The 16,583-nt window shown below is 43.0% G+C and overlaps 1 protein-coding gene and 1 long non-coding RNA gene across 38 annotated transcripts in view; one reads left to right on the plus strand and one right to left on the minus strand.

Annotated features, from left to right (window-relative positions):
* LOC307220561 overlaps nt 1-16,583 on the plus strand; it is a 320,367-nt gene that overhangs the window by 138,703 nt on the left and 165,081 nt on the right. The window lies entirely within an intron of this gene.
* The window catches only part of MAP2 (microtubule associated protein 2), a 323,285-nt gene that overhangs the window by 69,997 nt on the left and 236,705 nt on the right, over nt 1-16,583 (minus strand). For 30 of the 37 annotated variants that reach the window (XM_079975430.1, XM_079975463.1, XM_079975460.1 and 27 more), the window contains one exon: nt 3,522-3,635. The exons of 6 other annotated variants lie outside the window; for them this stretch is intronic. In XM_079975430.1, coding sequence (XP_079831556.1) covers nt 3,522-3,635 — 114 coding nt within the window. The remainder of the gene's footprint in view (nt 1-3,521; nt 3,636-16,583) is intronic. One more of the 37 variants, XM_079975432.1, reaches the window with a different exon arrangement.

A 16,583-nucleotide genomic window follows, 5' to 3' on the forward strand; every position in this document is an offset into this window, starting at 1 on the left:
TGCCAATGTTTCCTAACCTGGTAGCCCTGCCAGATGTTGTTGGACTCTCATCAGTCCAAGCCAGCAAAGCACTGGTTGGGGGGTGATGGGAGTTGTGGTCCAAAGCATCTGGAAAATACCGGGTTGGGGAAGGCTGATCTGCATTACAGTTACCTGACAGCATATTATAACATTTCAATTGAGTTGGATCTAAGACTTGCATTGTCTTATACCAACAATAGTAACCACTTGATTCAGATGATGTAGCATTATGCTGATAATTCTACTGAAATAGCTTATTGTTTTTGTTTCTTTAGTAAAGTTGTACATAAATACTAGAGTGTTTTTTGTTTACACCAAAGCCGTTTGAATGATTGACCTGATAATTCTTACATGCCTTGAAGAAAAGCACATTCACAAGCCAAAAGCAGGAGGGGAAGAGTTTTTAAAATATCATTCAGGGAGAAAGAACATCACATAAAGGTGCCCAACCACATGTTTAATTCACTTACAGGTATCTGAAAGGATAAACGTATAATTGCTTACATAAATGATTAAATCCTATTTTCTCCAGAACCTACTTAATTTCATATTGTAACTGCTTAAAGCCAAATCTTGAATTTTGCCAGCTCAAGGCTGACCCACAGCTAAGCAGAAACCTTTACCACTAACTTCCTTTCCAATGCCCAACTGCAGTATATGAAACACGAAAGTGGGATAGTGACAAAACCACAGATACAGTGGGAACAAGACCCATGGAACATTTCCTAAACCTTCCTCTTAAAAGCCTGAGCATTTTTCTGCCAAAGTTAAGCATTAAAGCCCATTTGTTTCAGTGGGAAAAATCAGTATATTCTTAAGTCATTTTCATTGATCTCAGCAGGGCTTAAATATGATTCAGTTTGGAAGAGTTGTGCCTATGCTTCTGAGTCGCTATACCTGATTACAGAAAATGGTTTTGTAACAGTGCATGCCTATTAGCAATTTCTTCAACATATCTGGGATGTCATGTAGATAAGTTTAGTCTTTATTAACAGTGTAAAAGTCAAAATCATTCTATTACAAAAGATGGTGGTGGTGGTGATACATTATACAAGTACCAATGAATGTTCACATTCAAGCACAGAATGCATACTGTAGGGAAACCATTATTTGCTTATTTTGGTGTGTGCATGCAATGGCAGCTTTTACTATGAGGGCTCAGATATTTTTCAATGCAGTTCAGCAAGAACTTAAAACATGTACTAAAGCTCCATTTGCTGTGTTAACCAAACAATGGGTTGGATCTAATGGTGGCTTTGTGCTTAGAAGAACCTCCACATGCACAAGGCAAAGCACCCAATTTTCACTGGTTACCCCAACCTACTGCAGTCTTCTGTGCCATATCCAATACTGCCCTGGGGGGGGGGAGAACATCCCCCAAGTACAGCTTTTTGAGTTTTGCATTAGGTAGAACTTGGAATCGGAGAAAATTGTTTGAGTGAGTGCTTCTTGCAAGTGCAAAGTTACCATAAGATACAATCCGTTGTTTGTGCTAGCTATATAACCTTGTTCTGTATTCAACTGATAATTCAGGAAGCAATCCTAGCTCATAACCAGGATGAGTGGAGTCATTGCTCTTTCCAAAGCCCTGCTGCTCATGCTGACCAGAGTAGAGGATGGGGGCAGTATTTTTCTCCACAATAGCACGAGAGAGAAGCCTGGATCAGGCTCATCTCTGGCAGCTAAACTCACTTGGCACCCAGTGGATCTTTCATTGGTCTTGTTCGGCCCTGTTTCGGGGCCTTATTCTTGCGGTAGCCTGTCAACAGCTCATGCTTGCAGCAGCTGAAATAGGCTCCCCTTGCCACCCCAGCCTAGTGGAGCAGGACTACATCTTAGCTCTCCCCAGCAGCACAGGTCAGGAAACAGGATTGTTCTGTATGTAACCTTTTTATTCTGCCCTACAGAGAACTCTCTGCACTTTGAAACCTTGATGGTCTTCTGTCATCAGAAATGACCCTCATGCATTTTGCACCCTTTAATAAAACTGTGGGCAAAACATGTGGCTGAGCAAGAGGGAAAGACTTTTTGTAAAAGCATAGATTGACATAAAAAGGTTGGGTTGCTTTAAATGCTGGGGAAGGGAGGAGTACTCTAAATACAAACATCAGAATTTGAAACACAAATCTCAAGCATTAAGCAAAGATCAGGAAAATTGGATCAGGGAATGTTTCCATCTTCCCTCAAATGTTGCATGATACAGGGGCTACTTCCACATGGGTAGCTCCTGTCACTGCTCTTCTACTGTAAGCTGCAAGAAGAATTACAATGGATTTCCCACATGATCAGGAGTATTGCTCTACCTACTTATCTATCTATCCATCTATCATCTATCTATCTATCTATCTTTCTATCATCTATCTTTCTATCATCTATCTATCTATCTATCTATCATCTATCTATCTATCTATCTCTATCATCTTTCTATCTATCTATCTATCTATCTATCTATCTATCTATCTATCTATCATCTATCTATCAAGGTAAAAGAGTAAAGGAGCCCTGGATGGTTAAGTCCAGTCAAAGGAGACTATGGGGTGCAGCGCTCATCTCGCTTTGAGGCTGAGGGAGCCTGCCTTTGTCCATAGACAGCTTTTCCGGGTCATGTGGCCAGCATGACTAAACCACTTCGGGCGCAACGGGACACTGTAACGGAAGCCAGAGCACACGGAAATGCTGTTTACCTTCCCACCCTCTTTTCCATGATGTTTGTTTCCTTCCTTGTGCTGCACCCTGTCTTCTATCTCTTAAACCTTAACAAAACTACTATAATCTTCAATCCATTCTGTTGGTAATTTATTATGGTGCTCTAGCACTTCTTTCTCTGGCGATCACTCGTAGCCGAGTACTATAACACTATACTACAATAATGCTATATGATATGCTATTGCTTTTCCATTTTTTCAAATATACATATATATAGGTGGAAAAGTGCTTTAGCAATATTTAAAAGATTGATTTAAAAAAACAAAAATGGGGTAATAAAATGGCACCCAGCACAAATGTTATAAACAAAGTGTGTTGACTTCCTCAATGGGGAACAACTTATCCTTTTTAAAAGACAGAAGACAAATACTGAAGACTTCTACACCTGTAGAAAGTGTGCTACTCTTCTATTCTGCAAAAAATGGACTTTCTGCAATCTGAGAAAAGATGGAAGAGCCACAAAGAAAATATAGGATGAGAATGCTTGGACACCAACATCATGTGGATGCCTTAGAGAAAGTAAGCGTATGAGGCACTGCAGTTTCCAAACTAAAAGCCTAGTGTGGAAGCGCCTGGAATTGGCAAAGCTTGTGACTTTCAAACAATAAGCAGAATTGCAGCAAGTGATCATGTGGATAGAAGGCCTGCTCTTGAATAATGTGAATATGTCAGCATCTTAGCTCTTAAATTCTTAAAATAAATGAACGAGTAAATAAGAAAAAATCTAGGCCACAGCTGCAGTGCAAAAGGTTGACGTTTTTAACACAAAATACAGCTGAGATTGCTTGCTTTACCTAAAGGTAATGGTGCAGGCTGATCTTTGTGCTGGGCTTCTTGTTCCTGTTCACCTTTCAGGACTGCCACAGCTTCAGCTGTTACTACTTGGACTATCCTTGCAGATACTTCTTCTGGGACAGTAGTAAGATTAACAACAAGACAAACAAAAGCACATTAATGTAAGTGATATAGGGAAATATATATGTGCTTAAAGGCACTCTGCATGAACAGTGATTACAGACTAAGATGGTACTTCTGAAATTACAGTCTCTACAGTCACCCTATTGCGTTCAATGTGTTTTGATCTACAACAGGTTTAGGATCCCTGCTTTCTTCTAAAATATTTTTCAGTAGATTGCTTAGACACATAATTTAGAAGGCTGGATTCTCACATGAACATCATTACCAACAGTTGCAACCCCCAAGGGTGGAATGGCCATTATCCTAAGTTAGATAGAATAAAACCCAGCTACACAGGGCATCTACTATGAGCTGAAGGCTCTTCTGCATAGCAAGAGTACACCTTCTATTTCTATTCAAAACAGCTATGTAACAGAAGAACATTGTTCCTACTCCTAGCAGAACATCTGAGTTAACACTTCTTGGAGAAAGAGAAACATTCTGGATGGAATATGGGTGAGTCAACTTGGGATGGGTCAAGAGCCAGTTCAGAGGCTTTTAGTGGGTCTAGGGAGCATATTGTTGTATTTTGGCAGGTTTTGGGGTAAGGTCTCCAACTGATTTTTTAAAAAAGGCGTTGCAATTGGCAATCTTGTCCTCCAGTTGCCCATTACATGGATAGATGGCTTTTTACAAAGGATTCCACCCCAAAATCCACCAAAAACTACATGGTGCCATCCTCATTCCAGAGGCCTTTGCCCCCAAGACCAAAGAAGAAACCAGAATATCTGAGTTCCAGGATTGACAGCCCTATATGTGGGGGCAAAGTTCAGTGTGAAAACCACCTCATCAGCTAAAGCAATTAGTGTAGGGGAGGAAATATCAGGGAGGGAAAACACTTTTCCTACATGCTTTCCTAGCTAAAGACCCAAAAAGTACATACACATACAAGTTGGCCAGGCAGTTTGTTCCTGATTGTTTAAAATGTTCAAAGATTGAGGTGGCAGGACCATTGAAAGCTAGTCCATTGACCAAGCAACACCATCTCTATATTTGAATCCCCACACACTTGATGAACATCAGGTATAAAGGCAGCGCCATTTTTCTCATCAGTGTGTGGGGATTTGAGAATGTCCAGTGAGAGAAATCTTAGGTTCTGAAGAAGCCTAAATTCATCAGCAACCAAGCCTTACAGTAACATCCAGTTCCTAGCCTCGCTTTCAACCGTCTCATTCCTTCCTTCCACTTCCCATGCTGCCGCCCGTTCAGCTGCACCTGACCTGAGGTCTGCAGGAAAGACAAGAAGCCTGAAACCATTTCCAATTGCTGGGTCATAGTTGGGACTGGTTTTCTGGGTTACCACCTAGCAAGTAGATAAGACCTATTTCTCATTTGCAGTCCCCTTCTCCTGAGCAAGGTGTCCTAAGCAGCCCACAAGACCAAGGCAGGTGGAGAGGTAAGCTACAAGAATACACTTCCTTTATCTTCTCAATGACTAGAGTCATTGAGTTAGGATTTCATTCCTTATAAGCCTCCCCTACTGCATATCTTAAAATCAACCATGGTCCTCAGTAATTCTACTAAAACTAACATCTCTAGAGACACCTGAACATGTTTTACATTGTTTAAACCATCCCCTCTGTTTTCTCCTTTGCTGCTGTTTTCTGCCACTTAGAAAATGGTATCGAAGGAGAAATATGCCAAAAATTTGCTTTAAAAAAAAAACATTCCCAATATACAAAAAGTTCAATAAAAGATGTCAAATTGACCCACACAGTGCTATAAAATCACAGCATGCAAGTTTTTATGAGCAATGGGAGGGTCTGCGATAAAGTTTAGAGCCACATTCTGCTTGGACAAATGGAAACACCTGAGAAAGTGCTTTTGCACAAGAGTATGTCTGTCTCGGGATGTGGGTGGTGCTGTGGGTTAAACCACAGAGCCTAGGACTTGCTGATCAGAAGGTTGGTGGTTCGAATCCCCGCGACGGGGATAGGTACCACTCCAGCGGCAAGGTAAACGTCGCTTCCGTGTGCTGCTCTGGTCCGCCAGAAGTGGCTTAGTCATGCTGGCCACATGACCCGGAAGCTGTACGCCAGTTCCCTCGGCCAATAAAGCAAGATGAGCACCGCAACCCCCCAGTCGGCCACAACTGGACCTAATGGTCAGGGTTTCCTTTACCTTTACCTATGTCTGTCTCACTAAATACCCACTTACCCACCCAGCTGCTCCACACAACCCCCCTCCCCAAAATGTGAGGCAACATTGGGGTGGGAAGGCTACAGCTGCTGACATTATCAGTGACATCCCTGTCTGTGAGCAAAATTTCTGCTTCCACATGCTGAGGTTGGATCAAAGCCAATAAAAATAGATGTCACTGATATGCTTAATGCTTTGGTGGTCACCATCAGTATCATCATATTAAAATAGCTGATTAAGATCGAAGTACATGTTGTGGAACAGAATATAAAAATGGCATTATCACTTGTCTTAGCTGCTGGATTGGCAGTAGGAAGTGTATATTTACCTTAGTTCCTGGCATTTAACATGTACTATTGTTTTATCTCACAACTGGCAATAATTTACTATTGTATTGAATTATTTGTAGGGGGACAGTTGATAGCAATAGAATTTTATTGACTTCAGTCAGCAGAGACAAAAGTGTCAGATCAACAGTGTGCCCAGAATCTGCCAAGCAGAGATCTGTACAGCTGCCAAGTCACTCTATAGTAGTTCCAAACTGCTGTTAATAATTCACAAATATGTTTGCAAAAATACTGAGTGGGTGAAAAAGAGACAATATCTAGCAGAATGACTCATCTGTCAGAGATGTCTGGTGGGAGCTTAGAATCATAGAAGAGACCACAAGGGCCATCGAGTCCAACCCCCTGCCAAGCAGGAAACACCATCAGAGCACTCCTGACATATGGTTGTCAAGCCTCTGCTTAAAGACCTCCAAAGAAGGAGACTCCACCACACTCCTTGGCAGCAAATTCCACTGTCAAACAGCTCTTACTGTCAGGAAGTTCTTCCTAATGTTTAGGTGGAATCTTCTTTCTTGTAGTTTGGAACCATTGCTCCGTGTCCACTTCTCTGGAGCAGCAGAAAACAACCTTTCTCCCTCCTCTATGTGACATCCTTTTATATATTTGAACATGGCTATCATAACACCCCTTAACCTCCTCTTCTCCAGGCTAAACATGCCCAGCTCCCTTAGCCGTTCCTCATAAGGCATCGTTTCCAGGCCTTTGACCATTTTGGTTGCCCTCCTCTGGGCACGTTCCAGTTTGTCAGTGTCCTTCTTGAACTGTGGTGCCCAGAACTGGACACAGTACTCCAGGTGAGGTCTGACCAGAGCAGAATACAGTGGCACTATTACTTCCCTTGATCTAGATGCTATACTCCTATTGATGCAGCCCAGAATTGCATTGGCCTTTTTAGCTGCCGCGTCACACTGTTGGCTCATGTCAAGTTTGCGGTCAACCAAGACTCCTAGATCCTTTTCACATGTACTGCTCTCAAGCCAAGTGTCACCCATCTTGTAATTGTGCCTCTCATTTTTTTGCCCAAGTGCAATACTTTACATTTCTCCCTGTTAAAATTCATCTTGTTTTTTTTGGCCCAGTTCTCTAATCTGTCAAGGTCGTTTTGAAGTGTGATCCTGTCCTCTGGGGTGTTAGCCACCCCTCCCAGTTTGGTGTCATCTGCAAATTTGATCAGGATGCCCTTGAGTCCATCATCCAAGTCGTTGATAAAGATGTTGAATAAGACCAGGCCCAAGACAGAACCCTGTGGCACCCCACCCCACTCTTCTCCAGGATGAAGAGGAACCATTGATGAGCACCCTTTGGGTTTGGTCAGTCAGCCAGTTACAAATCCACTGAGCGGTAGCATAGTCAAGTCCGCATTTTACCAGCTTCTTTACAAGAATATCATGGGGCACCTTGTCAAATGCCTTGCTGAAATCAAGGTAGGCTACATCCACTGTGTTCCCTTCATCTACCAGGCTTGTAATTCTGTCAAAAAATGAGATCAGGTTAGTCTGACATGACTTATTTTTCAGAAATCCATGCTGACTATTGGTGATCACAGTATTCCTTTCTAGGTGCTCAAAGAGTGTTTGCTTAATGATCTGCTCCAGAATCTTCCCTGGTATTGATGTCAGACTGACTGGGCGGTAATTATTTGGGTCCTCTCTTTCCCCCTTTTTGAAAATAGGGACAACATTTGCCCTCCTCCAGTCTGCCGGGACTTCGCCTGTTCTCCAGGAATTCTCAAAGATGACTGCCAGTGGTTCTGAGATCACATCTGCCAGTTCTTTTAATACTCTTGGATGCAGTTCATCTGGCCCTGGAGACTTGAATACATCTAAACTAGCCAAGTATTCTTGTACTATCTCCTTAGTTATTCTGGGCTGTGTTTCCTCTGCTGAATCATTTGCTCCAAATTCTTCAGGTCGGGCATTGTTTTCTTTATCGGAGAAGACTGAGGCAAAGAAGGCATTGAGGAGTTCAGCCCTTTCTGTGTCCCCTGTTTGCATTTCACCATCTTCTCCTCTGAGTGACCCCACGGTTTCTTGGTTCTTCCTTTTGCTACGAACATACCCATAAAAGCCTTTTTTGTTGCTTTTAACCTCTCTAAGCAAGCCTGAGTTCATTCTGTGCTTTAGCTTTTCTGACTTTGTGTCTACACGTGCTGGCTATTTGTTTGAATTCCTCTTTGGTGGTTTCCCCCCTTTTCCATTTTTTGTACACATCCTTTTTTAATCTTAACTCAGTTAAAAGTTCTTTAGATAGCCACCCTGGCTTCTTTAGGCACCTTCCATGTTTCCATCTCATTGGTATTGCCTGAAGTTGTGCTTTTACTATCTCCCTCTTAACAAACTCCCAGCCATCATGAACTCCCTTTCCTTTTAGTATTACTGTCCATTGGATCTCACCCAGCACTTCCCTACGTTTTATGAAGTCGGCTTTCTTAAAGTCAAGAAATTGAGTCCTAGTATGCTTGGCTGCTCCTTTCCGCTGTATAGTAAACTTCAGAAGAGCATTATCACTCGCGCTTAATGATCCTTCCACTTCTACCCCACTAACCAGGTCATCAACATTGGTTAGGACCAGATCTAAAATGGCTGTTCCTCTTGTTGCTTCTCCCACTTTCTGGACAACGAAGTTGTCTGCAAGGCCAGTGAGGAATCTGTTTGAACTTATGCTCTTGGCTGAGTTTGACATCCAGCAAATATCTGGGTAATTGAAGTCCCCCATTACTAGTATCTCCCTTCCTTTTGCATGCTTGGCCATCTGTTCCAGGAAGGCATCATCTATGTCCTCCGTTTGGCTTGGGGATCTATAGTAAACTCCCACAATGAGGTTCCTGTTATTCTTCTCTCCCTTAATTTTGACCCAAATGCTCTCACTTTGGCTTTGAGGTTCTAAATCTTGGATCTCTTCACAGGTATACACATCCCTGACATATAACGCCACTCCTCCTCCTTTCTTGTCTGGTCTGTTTCTCTGAAATAGATTGTATCCCTCCATTATTACATTCCAGTCGTGGCACTTATCCCACCAGGTTTCAGTGATGCCTATTATGTCATATTTAGTTTGCTGTACCAAGAGCTCAAACCAAACGTGATCCACCTGGAGGAGGAACCGGCAAGCCACTCCAGGATCCCTGCCAAGAAAACTCCATGGACAAAGACAACAGGCATATAAAAGTTATGACGCTGGAAGATGAGCCCCTCAGGTCGGAAGGCGTCCAACATGCTACTGGGGAAGAGCGGAGGGCAAGTACAAGTAGATCCAGAGCTGATGAAGCGGCTGGGCCAAAGCCGAAAGGACGCTCAGTTGCGGATATGCCTGGAAGCGAAAGGAAAGTCCAATGCTGTAAAGAAAAATATTGCATAGGAACCTGGAATGTAAGAACCATGAACATGGGTAAGTTGGAGGTGGTCAAAAATGAGATGGCAAGAATAAATATTGACATCCTGGGCATCAGTGAACTAAAATGGACGGGAATGGGTGAATTCAGTTCGGATGACCATCATATCTACTACTGTGGGCAAGAAACCCGTAAAAGAAATGGAGTGGCCCTCATAGTCAACAAAAGAGTGGCAAAAGCTGTACTGGGATGCAATCTCAAAAATGATAGAATGATCTCGATACGAATCCAAGGCAGACCTTTTAACATCACAGTAATCCAAGTTTATGCACCAACTACTGGTGCTGAAGAAACTGAAATTGACCAATTCTATGAAGACTTACAACACCTTATAGAAGTGACACCAAAGAAGGATGTTCTTCTCATTATAGGGGATTGGAATGCTAAAGTAGGGAGTCAAGAGATAAAAGGAACAACTGGCAAGTTTGGCCTTGGAGATCAAAACGAAGCAGGGCAAAGGCTAATAGAGTTCTGTCAAGAGAACAAGCTGGTCATCACAAACACGCTTTTCCAACAACACAAGAGACGACTCTACACATGGACATCACCAGATGGGCAGCAGCGAAATCAGATTGATTATATTCTCTGCAGCCAAAGATGGAGAAGCTCTATACAGTCAGCAAAAACAAGACCTGGAGCTGACTGTGGCTCAGATCATCAGCTTCTTATAGCAAAATTCAAGCTTAAACTGAAGAAAGTAGGAAAAACCACTGGGCCGGTAAGATACAATCTAAGTCAAATCCCTTATGAATACACAGTGGAAGTGAGGAACAGGTTTAAGGATTTAGATTTGGTGGACAGAGTGCCTGAAGAACTATGGATGGAGGCTTGTAACATTATACAGGAGGCAGCAACGAAAACCATCCCAATGAAAAGGAAATGCAAGAAAGCAAAGTGGCTGTCCAATGAGGCCTTACAAATAGCGGGGGAGAGAAGGCAAGCAAAATGCAAGGGAGATCGTGAAACATACAGGAAATTGAATGCAGATTTCCAAAGAATAGCAAGGAGAGACAAGAAGACCTTCTTAAACAAGCAATGCAAAGAAATAGAGGAAAGCAATAGAATGGGAAGAACCAGAGATCTGTTCAAGAAAATTGGAGATATGAAAGGAACATTTCGTACAAAGATTTCCATAATAAAGGACAAAAGTGGAAAGGACCTAACAGAAGCAGAAGACATCAAGAAGAGGTGGCAAGAATACACAGAGGAATTATACCAGAAAGAAACGGGTGTCTCATATACCCCAGGTAGTGTGGTTGCTGACCTTGAGCCAGACATCCTGGAGAGTGAAGTCAAATGGGCCTTAGAAAGCACTGCAAATAACAAGGCCAGTGGAAGTGATGGTATTCCAGCTGAACTATTTAAAATTTTAAAAGATGATGCTGTTAAGGTGCTACACTCAATATGCCAGCAAGTTTGGAAAACTCAGCAGTGGCCAGAAGATTGGAGAAGATCAGTCTACACCCCAATCCCAAAGAAGGGCAGTGCCAAAGAATGCTCCAACTATCGCACAATTGCACTAATTTCTCACGCTAGCAAGGTTATGCTTAAAATTCTACAAGGAAGGCTCAAGCAGTATGTGGACTGAGAACTCCCAGAAGTGCAAGCTGGATTTAGAAGAGGCAGAGGAACCAGAGACCAAATTGCAAACATGCGCTGGATTATGGAGAAAGCTAGAGAGTTCCAGAAAGACATTTACTTCTGCTTCATTGACTATGCAAAAGCCTTTGACTGTGTCGACCACAGCAAACTATGGCAAGTTCTTAAAGAAATGGGAGTGCCTGATCACCTCATCTGTCTCCTGAGAAATCTCTATGTGGGACAAGAAGCTACAGTTAGAACTGGATATGGAACAACTGACTGGTTCAAAATTGGGAAAGGAGTACGACAAGGCTGCATTTTGTCTCCCTGCTTATTTAACTTATATGCAGAATTCATCATGCGAAAGGCTGGGCTGGATGAATCCCTAGCCGGAATTAAGATTGCCGGAAGAAATATCAACAACCTCAGATATGCAGATGACACAACCTTGATGGCAGAAAGTGAGGAGGAATTAAAGAACCTTTTATTGAGGGTGAAAGAGGAGAGTGCAAAATATGGTCTGAAGCTCAACATCAAAAAAACGAAGATCATGGCTACTGGTCCCATCACCTCCTGGCAAATAGAAGGGGAAGAAATGGAGGCAGTGAGAGATTTTACTTTCTTGGGCTCCATGATCACTGCAGATGGTGACAGCAGCCACGAAATTAAAAGACGCCTGCTTCTTGGGAGAAGGGCAATGACAGGCCTAGACAGCATCTTGAGAAGTAGAGACATCACCTTGCCAACAAAGGTCCGTATAGTTAAAGCTATGGTTTTCCCAGTAGTGATGTATGGAAGTGAGAGCTGGACCATAAAGAAGGCTGATCGCCGAAGAATTGATGCTTTTGAATTATGGTGCTGGAGGAGACTCTTGAGAGTCCCATGGACTGCAAGAAGATCAAACCTCTCCATTCTGAAGGAAATCAGCCCTGAGTGCTCACTGGAAGGACAGATTGTGAAGCTGAGGCTCCAGTACTTTGGCCACCTCATGAGAAGAGAAGACTCCCTGGAAAAGACCCTGGTGTTGGGAAAGATGGAGGGCACAAGGAGAAGGGGGCGACAGAGGACGAGATGGTTGGATAGTGTTTTCGAGGTTACCAGCATGAGTCTTACCAAGCTGCGGGGGGCAGTGGAGGACAGGAGTGCCTGGCGTTCTCTGGTCCATGGGGTCACGAAGAGTCGGACACGACTAAACGACTAAACAACAACAACAACCAAGAGCTCAAGCTCATCTTGTTTATTTCCCATGCTTTGCGCATTAGTGTACAGACATTGAAGTCCATTAATCATTCCCCCGTGTCTCTTATTTAAGGATTTTTTCCTCCCACCACTAGGTCTGCGTGCTGTTTTCTCCATTTGGTCTATGACATTTGGATGATCATCTTCATCAATTGATAGACTCCTACCTTCAGGAGCACTGTCTCCCTCCCCCACATTAGTCAGTTTAAAGCCCTCCTGATGAGGTTTCTGAGATTTTTGGCAAAAACATTCCTCCCAACCGTTGTGAGGTGCAGCCCATCGCTTGCCAGGAGTCCATCTTCAAGAAACTGCAGTCCGTGATCTAAGAATCCAAACCGTTCCTGTTTACACCATTTGCGAAGCCAGCTGTTCACTTCCACTATTTTTCTCTCTCTCCCTGGGCCACGTCATTCAACTGGAAGGACAGATGAGATGACAATTTGTGCATTTAATTGCTTCAATTTCCTGCCCAGAGCCTCATAGTCTCTTTTGATCTTCTGGAGGCTATTGCTTGCAGTGTCATTGGTTCCCACATGAACCAAGAGGAAGGGGTATTTGTCAGTGGGTTTTATGATTCCTTGCAGTCGTTCAGTTACATCTTGGATCTTAGCCCCGGGGAGACAGCACACTTCCCGAGACATCTTGTCAGGCCCACAGATCACTGCTTCTGTTCCCCTCAGTAGGGAATCCCCTATCACCACTACACGCCTCCTCTTAGGTTTGGTCGGGGTTCTTCCGTGAGCTGTCCGTTCCAAGGTCGCCTGCACATTCCCTGAGGACTGACTTTGCTGCTCGTCTTCATATCGACTGTAATGAGGGAGAGATCCTCAAATGGAGTCTGCTCTTCGTCTTCCATGCTAGGGGAGAGGACCTCAAAGCAATTGTGTATTTCTAAACAATCAGAGTGAACCCTGGGCTTCCTACTTCTTTGAGTCATGTTTCTCCATATATCTGGCTCCTGTGTTGGTGAACTAGCCTCCTTCTCAGGGGAGTCCCCTGTCTCCTCCTTGGTGGAGACGGTGTGCTCTGTTGCTTCTAAGAAGAGCTCCAGCTCTCTAATTCTTTGGAGCGTAGCTACACGTCCCTCCAGTTGCTGGACTTTGTCCAGCAACTGAAGGGCAGTGTATAAATTCTCTAAATAAATACAACATGACCACTTGTATTCCTCATCCTTTTTTTTTTAAAAAAAACAACCTGTTATATATTAGATTTATTTTATTTTTATATATTAGATTTATTTTTATTTTTCAGTTTTGCAACTTAATATTTATTATAACCTACCACATGTGCAGAATATAACTGTTTCAAAACATGTGCCTTTGGGGCTCTATTCACTATCAAGCTGAGTTTAAGGTCTTCTTGCTAACCTTTATGACCCTGAACAGCTTAGGGGCAGGCTGCCTGGGAGAGAGCCTCCCTCTTTACAATCCAACTCATTCCCTGAGGAGATGACACTTCTAGCCATGCAGAAATTAATCTGCAATAACTCGAGTAAGGGCCTTCTCTGCAGTGGTCCTTTTTCTGTAGAATACCTTTCATCTATGGATACTTCCAAATTATGGGTGAACCTTCGTGGTTTGAAAGTTCAATTCAACCTTTGTAAAAAAAACTCCAACCAGTTGGATCAAATATTGAACACACCTGAACTGTTTCATAGCAGAAACCCGCTCCTTACCCTTCCATCACCCATTCAGATATACTCCTCATGGTTGTTACAGGCTGGGGACCCCCCCCCCCCCATTTTCTCCCTCTAAAAGAAGGACAACTGAAAATTTCATCTGAATTTTCTCCAACTTTTTGTGGCCGCTGTCAGTGGGCAATAGTGAGGAGATGTGATGTTCCTCCAGATCTGTGGGTTTAAATCTGGATCTACTGCAGACAACTAGAAATGCTTCTGAGGGTGCTGCCAAATGAGAGCTTGGCATCACAAACAAATTCTTTAGCTACAGTCCTTAGCTTCTTGTTTCCAACAATTTTCTGTATCAACATTCCAACAGGGACACCCTGACTACTGATCCCATTTTATTCCTGAAGCTGTCTTTACTTCAGTCATGGCCACTAGCCATCAATCATCCAGACCATGCCTTGTTGTACTATCAAGATCTTAGTCTTGCTCTTGCAACAACTGTTAAATACCATAGACTTTCTTTGACCCGGTCACAATGGCTAAAAGTTAAAGTACGTATGGGGGGCAGCGCTCAAAGAGAGGCTGCTTTGCTGACTAATGGAAGCTTCAATGTAAGGCATAACAAACAAACTAACAAACAAAATCACCCCCAGGGATGCTATCAAGTAAGGTTCAGTTCATAGCACTATTTTGATGGATATTTTTGGTGACACAGGAGGAGCAGTCAATGCAGCAGAAACAGTATTTCTACTATTAATGACTACTATAAAAACAACTCAGACATTTGGTACTAATGGACCCTATAAATAGCAAATCCAGTGGGTAAGTCAAATCTTTGGAAGGTAGCTATTAAACTTCACAGTTGCCTTATGGTTCAGTTAAAGTTCAAGGGATTCGAATGATATTTAAGGCAAAAGAAAGAAAAGGGAATCCAGCCAACTTCAATGTAAAGCTCTCAAAATGTGTATTGGTTATGCATTGATTTGCTTTGGCTGTTTCACTTTTATTTCTGGAATGAGAGCAACAAATGCTGAATTAGGCATAAATAAAGTTCTTGGATGCCCCTCCAGGCTTATTCAGTGCACATTCTGCTTTTTGCATCATTCTCAAGGATGAGGCCTTTCATATTTCTTGAACTTTATGAGAACAAAGGGGGAAAACCAAATTCTACTGGGCTTTCACTTTGTCAGCCCCCCATGCACTCCTACTTGATACAAATCACAAGCTGACAGGATATTGAATCAAAATCTTACTTTGTAAATTTGCTAAATATGAACTTCGATCAGGCAGTGATGAAAATTATGAGAGAACTATTAGCCTGTGACTGTGTCGACCACAGCAAACTATGGCAAGTTCTTAAAGAAATGGGAGTGCCTGGTCACCTCATCTGTCTCCTGAGAAATCTCTATGTGCGACAAGAAGCTACAGTTAGAACTGGATATGGAACAACTGATTGGTTCAAAATTGGGAAAGGAGTACGGCAAGGCTGTATATTGTCTCCCTGCTTATTTAACTTATATGCAGAATTCATCATGCGAAAGGCTGGGCTGGATGAACCCCAAGCCACAATTAAGATTGCTGGAAGAAATATCAACAACCTCAGATATGCAGATGACACAACCTTGATAGCAGAAAGTGAGGAGGAATTAAAGGACCTTTTAATGAGGGTGAAAGAGGAGAGCGCAAAATATGGTCTGAAGCTCAACATCAAAAAAACAAAGATCATGGCCACTGGGCCCATCACCTCCTAGCAAATAGAAGGGGAAGAAATGGAGGCAGAGATTTTACTTTCTTGGGCTCCATGATCACTGCAGATGGTGACAGCAGTCACGAAATTAACAGACGCCTGCTCCTTGGGAGAAAGGCGATGGCAAACCTAGACAGCATCTTAAAAAGCAGAGACCTCACCTTGCCAACAAAGGTCCGTATAGTTAAAGCCATGGTTTTCCCAGTAGTGATGTATGGAAGTGAGAGATAGACCATAAAGAAGGGTGATCGCTGAAGAATTGATGCTTTTGAATTATGGTGCTGGAGGAGACTCTTGAGAGTCCCATGGACTGCAAGAAGATCAAACACATCCATTCTTAAGGAAATTAGCCCTGAGTGCTCACTGGAAGGACAGATCGTGAAGCTGAGGCTCCAATACTTTGGCCACCTCATGAGAAGAGAACACTCCCTGGAAAAGACCCTGATGTTGGGAAAGATTGAGGGCACAAAGAGAAGGGGACGGCAGAGGACGAGATGGTTGGACAGTGTTCTCAAAGCTACAAACATGAGTCTGATCAAACTGCGGGAGACAGTGGAAGACAGAAGTGCCTGGCGTGCTCTGGTCCATGGGGTCACGAAGAGTCGGACACGACTAAACGACTAAACAACAACAACAATCTGATCTGAAGATGACAGCAAACTGGGAGGGGTAGCTAATGCCATAGAAAACAGAACTGGGATTCAAGATACCTTAACACAGTGTTTCCCAACCTTGGGCCTCCAGCTGTTTTTGAACAACAATTCCCATCATCCCTGACCACTGCTCTTGCTAGCTAGGGATGATGGGAGTTGTAGGCCAAAAACATCT

The sequence above is a fragment of the Podarcis cretensis genome (assembly GCF_951804945.1).
Source record: "Podarcis cretensis genome assembly, chromosome: 1".
Lineage (NCBI taxonomy): Eukaryota > Metazoa > Chordata > Lepidosauria > Squamata > Lacertidae > Podarcis > Podarcis cretensis.